This window comes from Aulostomus chinensis, chromosome 21 (genome assembly GCF_037954235.1).
Source record: "Aulostomus chinensis isolate RoL2024-O1b breed Wild chromosome 21, RoL_Achi_v1.0, whole genome shotgun sequence".
Taxonomy (NCBI): Eukaryota; Metazoa; Chordata; class Actinopteri; order Syngnathiformes; family Aulostomidae; genus Aulostomus; species Aulostomus chinensis.
The window spans coordinates 5,875,001-5,885,402 of NC_141340.1; the positions used below are offsets into that span (position 1 = coordinate 5,875,001).

Here is a 10,402-nt window from a genome sequence, read left to right on the forward strand (position 1 = left end):
AAATGAATATTCGATCCTTCTGTTTTGCAAGTTGGACTCTGATGTGTTTTGCTCTGGATTTTCAAGGCCATGTGTGTGGAGAGGGAGTGTGTTCTCCAGCTTTCCTCCAACCCTCTGTTCACTCCTGTTCCTGTGATGGACGGCCGTGTTCCTCTCAAGGATTGTGTTCTCTCTGTCAGCCAGTTCACCGGAGCAGAGAGGGAGTCTTTGGTTGAGCTGGCTAAGCACCTTGGAGCCAAGTACGTTTGCAATTCATCAATAGTTTTGATAACTGACCAATCATTTTTCTATTAAAGTAACAAACATTTATTGATTACAGAATTACAAAGACTGAAAATAGCTTGGTCTTCATTTGTGTTTGTTGAAGTGAAATGTTGAGGTTTTTGGCCGCTGCCTTTGTTTTTGGGTGTTATAGTTTACATGTTACCTGGATCACCCAAAAAATTGAGTCCATGAAATTGAGTCCATTTACCAAAAGATACTCAGGTACAAAACGCACTTAAGAACAAAAAAGGAAAGAAGGAAAACGTAATGACATCACATTATTCTATGTTTTCTTTTTCAAAACATTTAAATGTGATTTATCTGTTCATGATGAAAAGTGTACACCGATCAGCGGTAGAGCAGGAACAATTAATCAATCAATTGACGAGTTGATCAAGAAAAAATGCCAAACATTTACAGGGAAGAAACAGAAGGACTTGCTGCTTTTTTCATCAATTAGTTCAGAAAATGGAGCAATAGTTTGAACACATCAATCTGAGCTCAGCGAGGTTATGATGAGCAGTTATCAACTAAATGATTACTTGATTTATAGTGGAAGCAATCGGCAGACTGCAATCACTTGTTACAGCCTTAATTAGCAGTGAAAACAACTATTTGCTACATCCATCTTTAATGTAAATCCCCTATCTGCTGCATTCTCTGTCTGGCCAGTCACCTTCTGTGTCTTAAGACTGTATCTGTCCTTATCTCCCTCTTGCAGTGTCCAGGATTATTTTGTGCGTCTGGCCAACCAGAAGAAAGGCATGCTGGCCAGCACTCATCTGGTCCTGCAGAGTCCTGAGGGCACCAAATACCAGGCAGCAAAGAAATGGGGACTTCCAGCTGTCACCATGTACTGGATACTGGAGTCGGCGCGCACCGGCAAGAGGGCAGCGGAGGAGCGTTTTCAAGTTGACCTGCCACCCTCTCCTGGTTAGATTCTTTGACTGATGCATCAGAATGTGTGTTTAGGAGCAGGACATGAATCCCTGTGACTTTTCCTGATGCTGCTTGTGTTTCTGGTGTGGCGACAGTAATTTTTTTTCATCCACAGACAGGGAGGATGAGAGTTTTGTTGCTGCCTCCCAGAAGTCAGCCATGCCTCCACCGGAGCGTTCTTCTCCAGAAATCCCTTTACTGGGTCCTCAGAGTGGTAAGGCTGTTACCCCACTGGATCTAGGGCGCTTTCAGAGCAAAGTGTTCCACTCTGTGTTGGACGAGATGAAATCCAAAGAGGACATCAGTACCCCGAAACAAAACCATGAGGGCAGCAGAAGGAACCCCCTCAACAGGGAGCCGTGCCTACAGCTGGACACGCCCTCGCGTTTCCTCAGCAGAGACCAGCTTTTCAGGCCGTCTTTCAATGTCAAGGTCACACTCACTTGCACAACTGTAATTGGCTTTGCGGTTGACTTGTTTGATAGATTATCCTCTAAATATCTTGGTTTGCTTTTGTCCAGGATGCACTTGGAGCACTTGAGACTCCAGGTGGGAGATCCAAGCCAGGAGAGCGGGCGGAGACCCCACTGACAGATGTCATTAACAGGAACCTGAAGGTGGCTCTGGCCAACAGCAGCCGCAGTGCTGTCTCAGACATGCAGGCGGCCTCTGCAAGCCCCCAGCTTATTAAAACAGCTGAGCAGGAGGTGAGCAGATCTATACAGTATATAATTGCATTGAGTATATAATCTCATACTTCCACAGGGTCCATAACACTATATAATTAATGTTAATTTTAATTCTAATTGGGTTTGTAAGGCACCAGAAAATGAAGGTGGCCCACTGGCTGGTGTTGTCATCTGTGTGGGGAAGAAGCTGAGTAAGGTGCAGAGTGAGCTCAATGCTGCCGCTGCCTCACTGGGAGCTGACTTCAGGTGTTCACATTTGTATTTACTTTAAATTCCCTTCATATTTAAGTAACATTTGGATGCAAAGTGTGACTTGACACGTCTGTATCAGCTTTTTTTTTTCCGGGTTCATTTCTTGAAGGTGGGCTTTTGATGATACAGTGACTCACTACATCTACCAGGGCCGTGTGGGGGACAACACCCGGGAATACAGAGGGGTGAAGGAGAGGGGGCTGCATGTGGTCTCCCAGCACTGGCTGCAGGCTGTACGTTTCCTTTTGGCAAAAAAAATCTCCCAATGTACTCAGTCACTTTACATTATAAGAACAAATAGCAACTTTACCAAAAGCATGATAATCATAATCGTAGCCAAGCTGTATAATGTAATGTACAATATACAAGAATGATAGTGATAACATAATTGTAATATATATTTGAAATATATTACAGGCTTTGTTCTTAAATGAAAACCATTCTTACTGAAGAATATGTTTCTTTTTGTGGATACAGATTAATGGAGTCTGTAAATCCATTAAAAAAACACTCCTGACAGATTCAGCTCCTGAGGCCAAGGTGGTTCAGTTTAGCCACTTCAGCATTCTAGAATCGGTCCTGGGCCGATTCCCCTCATGTCAAACAGACTTCACCTACATGAAGGAAAACGACTAGTTATGATTATTATATATATTGAGACTCCAGGTGGGAGATCCAAGCCAGGAGAGCGGGCGGAGACCCCTCTGACATCCTCCAAACACAGGCGCTAAGTGGCCGGAGCTAATCCCAGTAAAGTACAGTATGACCATGAAAAAGACCAGCCAACATGTCTGTCCCAGTTCAGCTGGAATCCATTAGGGTGAAGACTTAAGTGCAGCGTTCTTGCTGTGAGGCAGCACCACCCGAATAACTAGACTAGAATGTTAAGCTGATATTGACCTGAACCAGCTGGTTATTAAATGATTTGTTACAGAAGTAACTGAGAGTGATATTAAAATACATTAAAGCTGTAAACACTCAGAATTCTCTCAGGATAATTTGTCTGGGGGAAATAATTATCGCTTCAACAAAAGCAAAATATGTAATCAGAAAGAGCTTTGATATGCTAATTTTGGAGCCAGATGGGAGTTTCAGATGTTTCCTCCTCATTACAGTTTGACTCAATTAATTCTAGTGACAGCTTTAATAGAGTGAACAGTGTAAACCATGCCTATCCTTCTGCTGCAGTGTGCTGAAGAGCAGAGGCGCGTCCCAGAGTCCCTGTACCCTTTCACCTACAACCCCAAGATGAGCCTGAACCTGAGCCAGGTTCCCAACAACTCTCAGAGGTCTCCACCTTTCACGCGAGCCCTCCCTGAGGACAACAACAAAGTAGGTCCCCAGAATGAGACATTGGATACGGTTATGTGTTGGACAATAAATACATTTTTTGCTATGGGAGTCAGTCTTGCTCATGGGATTGTTACTATCTGTACACCATGAAAATGTTTTTGTTTTGTTTTTTTTAATTTGCTTCCCCCGATAGTTTATTTTTCTTCAGATTCGGCACAAGTACAATGTACATCTTTCAACTGCTCATACATTAATGAAGATGCCACCATCCCTTTATGATCTACTCTGTTATTATCTGCCCACCAGTCTGAGCTCGGCGCCGCAGATGAAACTACAACTTCCCGTCGCGTAAGTGATGGAAGTGCCGGTCAAGATGATCCCTCCGGAGGGAACGGTGGGTGTCCATAGTTGAACTGTCATTGAAATCCACAAAGTGTGCACACGTGTAAGCGAATCAGTCATCGAGTGAGTAATGGGATCATCTCTGTTATCAAATATTTCAGAGACTCTAGAAATGAGGGAGAACCTTCAAAGGCAACTCCAGGAAATCATGTCAGCCACCAAGCTCACAAAAGGGAGGCGCACCTCCGTCCGACTGAGCAGGAAGGGATCAGGAGGAGCCGACTCTCACCCAAACACGCCTGAGGGGAGTCGTCTTGGACGCAGTGGGAGCAGGCGCACTCTCTTGGCATTGAGGTGAGGAGGCTACGTGGTTATAAAAAAGTGGAAAAAAACTATCAAGATTTACAAGTCATATCTGTACAGGAAGAAACTTTCAGTCCAGGAAGAAGCTGTTGGAGCTTCTGGTGATTTTTCACATCAGCTTTTACATTTACTTATTGAATTAAAAGTCTTTCTTGGCCTAATCTCAGGGTATCCAGTGAAGCTGCTATGGACCTGAACACAGAACCATCCCAGAGTGAGCAGATCGTATGGGATGATCCGACAGCCAGGGAGGAGAGGGCTAAGCTGGCTGATAATTTACGGTGGCCTGGTAGCCCCTCTCAGCACTCGGAGCCACTGGCGCTTCCACTGCCCCCCGTCCTCGCTGAAAACAACCCTCACTTCAGAGACTCCATGACCGACTCTGAGCTGGTGGAGATTGGTAAGACACCAGAGGAGTTGTGAGTGACTTAGGGAAGTTCACATAAAACGACAATGTTGATCTAAGTCTTGAATTTATCCACTAAATATGAAGCTACAGCCAGAAGAGAGAGGAGCTTTAGTTTAAGACAGGAAGCGAAGAAGAAAGCTCATCTGTCTGTGACCAAAGCTAAAAAAGAAACAACGTTCCAGCACATCCAACATTCACTATTTAACTTTGTCCAAACAAAAACTGTACTTACTTTTTTTCCAGAATTCTTTTGTTGGGTGCAGTGACTTCCTGAAGTTTCTTGATTGCTAGTTGGCAGATTTTATCACCTTTGGACATTTCATGGTTATTACCTAACCTGATGACATCACTGGCGGAGGAGTTACTGTTGTCTGCCCATTTGATCTGTCAGTTTGCAGGATTACGCAAAAACTGCAGGGCTGAATTTCACCCAAACCTGGTGGAGGATTGTTACATGGGTGAAATAGGAACCCATAACTTTTTGGGGAAGATCTGTTTGACAGAGTGAAAAATAGCATTCTTTAAAAAAAATGGGGTTTAGTTCACCTTGGCAGAGGTGCTGTCTTGGTGCCCTTTTATCTCCTATTGTTTTCAGTCGCTATGCTAAGCTAACGGTCCCTGATGTCACCATAGACCTACGTAATGAAAAGACATGGCTTCTGACTCTTGAATGAGCTAAATTTCAGTGAATAATTTAATCTCGCTCCTCTTAGACATCTAAGGTCTGAGAAGGATGAGAAGTTCAGTCATTTGGGAGGGACTCAGAGTAGAACCACTGCTTCTCCATGTTGAGACTAGTCAGTTGAGGTGGTTTGGCTATCTGGTGAGGACGCTTCCCTCAGGAGGTTTCCAGGCATGTCCGACCTGAAGGCGGCCTCAGGGCCGACCCAGGACACGCTGGAGGGATTATGTCTCTCGGCTGTCCTGGGAACACCTCGAGATTCCCCCGGAAGAGCTGGTGGAAGCAGCTGGGGAGAGGATGGTCTGGGCTTCCTTACTGAGGCTGCTGCCCCCGCGACAACGAGGCCTCTTAGAGATGTCAAAACAAATCAGATTCCAGTAGTAAAACGAGTTTTGAAACTTTGGTTGTGACTCTCAACACAGTTTATCTACTGTGTTACAGCAGAGCCCACAAAGTAATGTTCTACAGTTTGTCTCCATGTCCGTTCTAATCAATGGTTTTGATCTCCCAGCGGCTTGTGATGTCATCGACCAGCATCTTGGCAAGAAGGTCCCAACACCTCCATTAGAGATGCCAGAAAATGATATCCCCACCCCTGAAGCCCCCAGCATCGCCTTCCCACTTGCCAACCCTCCAGTCGCACCAGAGCCAGAGGTGAGAATTCAAGGCGCGTATGAAGCAAACGAAATTCATTGTATCGTTCGATAAAGAGGTTTTGTTCCTGCGCAAGAATCTTCCTCTGCGTGGAAATGCTACCCCGTGTCTTTTCTCCCAGGAGGAGAGTGAGAAAGTGAAGCAGCCGCCGAGGTTTCAGCTGTCCTCCCTCAGCCCTCAGGAACGCATTGATTACAGTCACCTCATAGAGGAGCTCGGTAAGTCTAGCACCTAATGAGAGATCCAGCCCTGTTCCATCTCGCTGCAGTGAAAAACGTCAAAAAAGCACCAGCCTGAAGTCAGAGGAACAAATCCCTGATGACGGAAGGCAGGATCTGCCCTCAGGGTTCCGGAATGTTTCCTCCTGGAGGAGGTTTCCTCTGTCAAAACACTTGTCTGCTTAGAATTCTCAACTGAACCAGGTTTTCATTTCACATTCACGTTGAATCGTTATTGGATCATATCCAGTATAATCCTCCAGAGTTCATCTCCGTCTCACAGTTGTTTGTCCCACGTTTGTTTCTGACTATTGGTGCTGTAGGGGGCGTCGTCCTGGACAAGCAGTCTTTTGACCTCAGCTGCTCCCACATCATCGTGGGGACTCCCCTGCGTAACGAGAAGTACCTGGCCGCCATGGCGGCAGGCAAATGGATCCTGCACCGCTCCTATCTGGAGGCCTGCCGATCCGTGGCTCGGTTCATTCAGGTCTGAGTTTGACAACCGTTCCTCACTGGTTTAGAGCTTCTCAAAGAGCTTTTAACACAGTGTTGAATTAGATTCCGAGTTCTACTCAATTTGTGACGGTATAATTCTTTTTACATCGATTCAGGCAACCAAACTCATGGTTTACAATATTTTAGATATCAACTATGAAATCTCCCGGTGTTCAAGTCTCTAATATTCCTCATAAAATCGCCATGAATTACGGTCTTAATCCACAAGTGGGCCACAAATTATCATGAAAAATCTGTTCACTAAACTGCAGTTGACTTTGTTAGTAGTAGATAGTGGGCAGCATTACTTGCCCAGATCAGGTTCTAATAATTGTGTGTGTCTGTCGTAGGAGGATGAGTACGAGTGGGGTAACAGCTCCATCCTGGATGCGTTGCCTTCCATCACTTCCCAGCAGAGGAGGCTGGCGTCAGCGGCCATGCGCTGGAGAAGAGCCCTGCAGGGACGCTCTGATCGGGGAGTACGTATCAGCTCCTGCTCAGAGGCCTCGGCCACCCGCCTCGCTGGCTAGCTCTCCTGAACATGAATGTCTGTTTTTCAGGGAGCCTTCAGTGGCTGGACGGTCATGCTGAACATCGACCAGAGCCGAGAATCAGGCTTCAGACGGTTACTGCAGTCCGGCGGGGCAAAGGTTACTTGCTTTTACTGACTTGTAGGTTCATCAGTCAGGTAGACGGAGAAGGAAAGGTCTTTAGACGGCATTATAAACTTCTTCCAAAGCAACTTTTAGTCACTTAGGGTTACTATAAAAATAAAATGTTAAGCAGCCAGCATTAAGTCTGTATTGACTAAAACCTGCCTTGGAGATCTAAAATGCTGGCACAAGACATGAAGTAAGAGACGAGGAAACAGGCAGAATTCTCTCCGGATAAAACAAAAATCCATAGTAACGCGGACACCATTTCCTTTGCATTTTCACTAAAATATTACCGTTTTGTTTCCTTTGGAATTACAGCTTTAGCCTGTCATCTTTCTCCAGGTTCTGCCGAGTCCGTCCCCGTCCTTGTACAAGGAAGCCTCTCATCTGTTCGCAGACTTCAGTCGTCTCAAACCCGGAGACTTCAGAGTGGACGTTTCAGAAGCTGCCTCGCAAGGAGTCACATGCTTGAAGCCAGAGTACATCGCAGACTACCTCATGCAGGTCGGGAAGAGTCCTGGTGAAAGGTGAACCAAGTCTTAGCTCATGTCTGATTCTCTGTTCTGACACCATTCGTGTCCCAGCAGGAGCCGACCCCCCCCGTTGACCTTTACTACCTGACTGGCGCTCCTTCTGAAGAAACCCCCAGCACCCCCTCACGCAAACGCAAAGCAGCCGTCGAAACGTCCAGGCTGAAAAAAACACGCGTGAACTGAAATAGAAGCACTAAATATTTCTGAATATGATTGTAAATAAGATTTTTTTTTTCTTTTCTATCTCCAATATGAAATAAATTAAATGTTGCACGTGTTTTGTTCATCTGTCACTGCTACATGACAGCACTGCGGCTGCTGCAGGCTGACGGGGCTCTTGACCCTGATGGATGATTCAATGACTGCCGCAGAAAATGTCGAGTCACGTTTTGTAATTAGATGCGGGGATACGATTAGCCACTAGAGGGCAGTACAGCTTCACTGTGAGCCTCAGGACTGCAACATTAACTGACTTGCATGGTTTTATTTTTAAAAAAGGTTTTTAAAAGGTGGATTCACTCATTGTCTAGTTTTTAGATGAAATTGTGCTCATTTATATCCTGAATTGCTTGATAAAATCTAGTGACACTTGCCAAAACCTAAACCGGGAGGGCGTGAACTTCCCTGCCGGTGTGTATGAGCCGCCTTTATCAGCTGTTTATCTCAGCCACCAGTAAACACCAGATTTACCGCTGCTTAAGGTCTTTGCTGCAGTAACGAGGCCCCCGTTTCCTCCCATATGGATGGATTAGTGGGTTAACCTTCTGATAGGTTCAGCGTGGAGATGCTCTTTGAGAGGTGGGAGATTAGAGGAGAAAAATCTGTCCTGACATGGGGAACATGACTCAGGCATCTGGAGCCTCCTGGGGCCCCAAACAGGGATGAAGCGAGGGGTCGCTAGGATTACAGACACTGACAACCACTGTTTGTTGACCTCTGATTAATAGATATCCTTGGTCACACTTGGGATGTGTCTGTAAGTAATAAATGACGAGTTAAGGGGCCTGAAGTGGTCAAACTACTCTGAAATTCAAAGACACACACAACAAATCCTTCTACACTCTGTTAGTTCTGTCTGAACACCAGGTCCAGAGTCACTTTCCTACAATGATAAAAATCATGTGTCTTATTCGGTTTTGGAGAAGAAATCAGACTTAAAAATCAAAGTTGAGATGAAAGCCGTAAAGACGCGGCCCATCACATCCAAACAACCATCAACTGTAGCGTCCCGGAACCCCAAATCTAAGCCAAAGTTTAACTTTAAAGAGTATAATAACAGTTTTTAATTGTTTCATGTTCGCTCCTCTGTGTATAGAATGATAAACATACAGTCTGACGATGGACAGCTGTTTTCACATTTGTGGTGAAATCGTAAATTTAAATTTCAGTAGTAGGAGGCAGTCCTACCAGCAGGATTTGTGACATCATCGATATTTTAGAACCTCGTCCCGGTCCAATATTATACAGACACAAGTTAAACGTGGAACTTTCCCAATAGTATGAATGGATTTTTAAAAAGAAGTAGGAGACCCTGATGTCAACGATGTGAAATTAAAAAAAATTATGTGCTTGTCTAATCTCTAATTTTTCATTTTTAAAACGAACAAGCAGAGATTTAAGTGTTTTAATGCGGTGATTTTTAATTGTTGTACTACCCCAGTAACTCATAAATTATCATGATTGTGTTATTATTCAAGTTGTAACCGAATTGTAACCTATTTAAGTTATGATTTTGCTTTTTCAAAGTTTATTAATTTTTGCGGGTTTGGGTTTTTGTTTTTTCAAACTGTAAAATACCATTTGCATGCTGGGATTTCTGCAGTACCACGATACTTAGTTGGGATGAAAAATGTCATTCGAGCTTGAACTGACAGTCGTACGACTCAGTAAAGAGGAAAAGAAGGGGGCAAAAAAATCAAGATCAGAATTTGAATTTATTTACGTAAGCCTGCAGTCTGACCCCCAGATTCTGTCTCTATACAATTGACCCAGGTGTCATTGGTTGGCCAAATTTATGTGACGTGTGTCCAATCAACAGGTGTTCCATCAAGGTGAGCTAACGGCCCCCCCTTTAGAGACTGGCAGGTGTCCAGCAGTTTAGTTCCTCTTGCCGCCTTATTTCGTCACCCCCTCCCCGCTCCCGTCTGGTGGAATCAGTCGCTGCTCGTCCCGGAGGGACGGTGAATCTCATCGCAGCCAGCACGACTCTCCTATGAGGGAGGAAACTCTGCAGCAGCCCTCATTAACATTCCCTGTTCGTACACGAGTATCCCAGTCGGTGGGTGGCACCGGCGTCCTGCGCGCCTCCCAATTGCGCACCAACACCGCCGCCGCCGCCGCCGCGCATTAAGGAGAACCAGTTTCATCACCGCAGATCACGCTGCCGTCACGGCCACTGCCGCTGCCGCTTCATGCCCAGTTATTTACAGCACTGAAGGGGGAGGGAGCAAAAGGTAGGAGGGAGGGAGTCCCACAGGTCTACCGGCAAAGCAAGGGTGGCGCCTGCTTGCTTGCGCATCGTGGACACGCTGAACCGCCTCCCAGGATTCAGGGAGGGTGGTGGAGGGTGGGGGGGGGGACCCACCGCGACTGGTTGGTTCGTGCAGCTCGTGA

General features: G+C 45.6%; 1 protein-coding gene across 2 annotated transcripts in view; it reads left to right on the top strand.

Annotated features, from left to right (window-relative positions):
- topbp1 (DNA topoisomerase II binding protein 1) overlaps positions 1 to 8,066 on the top strand; it is a 14,662-nt gene extending 6,596 nt beyond the window's left edge. Inside the window, exons 12-28 of one of the 2 annotated variants that reach the window (XM_086191877.1) lie at positions 67 to 239; positions 986 to 1,197; positions 1,319 to 1,635; positions 1,725 to 1,910; positions 2,023 to 2,138; positions 2,254 to 2,377; positions 3,333 to 3,476; positions 3,744 to 3,831; positions 3,941 to 4,133; positions 4,310 to 4,542; positions 5,745 to 5,887; positions 6,009 to 6,105; positions 6,429 to 6,592; positions 6,951 to 7,079; positions 7,161 to 7,250; positions 7,599 to 7,760; positions 7,844 to 8,066. In XM_086191877.1, coding sequence (XP_086048003.1) covers positions 67 to 239; positions 986 to 1,197; positions 1,319 to 1,635; positions 1,725 to 1,910; positions 2,023 to 2,138; positions 2,254 to 2,377; positions 3,333 to 3,476; positions 3,744 to 3,831; positions 3,941 to 4,133; positions 4,310 to 4,542; positions 5,745 to 5,887; positions 6,009 to 6,105; positions 6,429 to 6,592; positions 6,951 to 7,079; positions 7,161 to 7,250; positions 7,599 to 7,760; positions 7,844 to 7,972 — 2,700 coding nt within the window. In that variant the 3' untranslated portion in view covers positions 7,973 to 8,066. The remainder of the gene's footprint in view (positions 1 to 66; positions 240 to 985; positions 1,198 to 1,318; positions 1,636 to 1,724; positions 1,911 to 2,022; positions 2,139 to 2,253; positions 2,378 to 3,332; positions 3,477 to 3,743; positions 3,832 to 3,940; positions 4,134 to 4,309; positions 4,543 to 5,744; positions 5,888 to 6,008; positions 6,106 to 6,428; positions 6,593 to 6,950; positions 7,080 to 7,160; positions 7,251 to 7,598; positions 7,761 to 7,843) is intronic. The other variant, XM_086191878.1, reaches the window with a different exon arrangement.
- Positions 8,067 to 10,402: the final 2,336 nt, after the last annotated feature.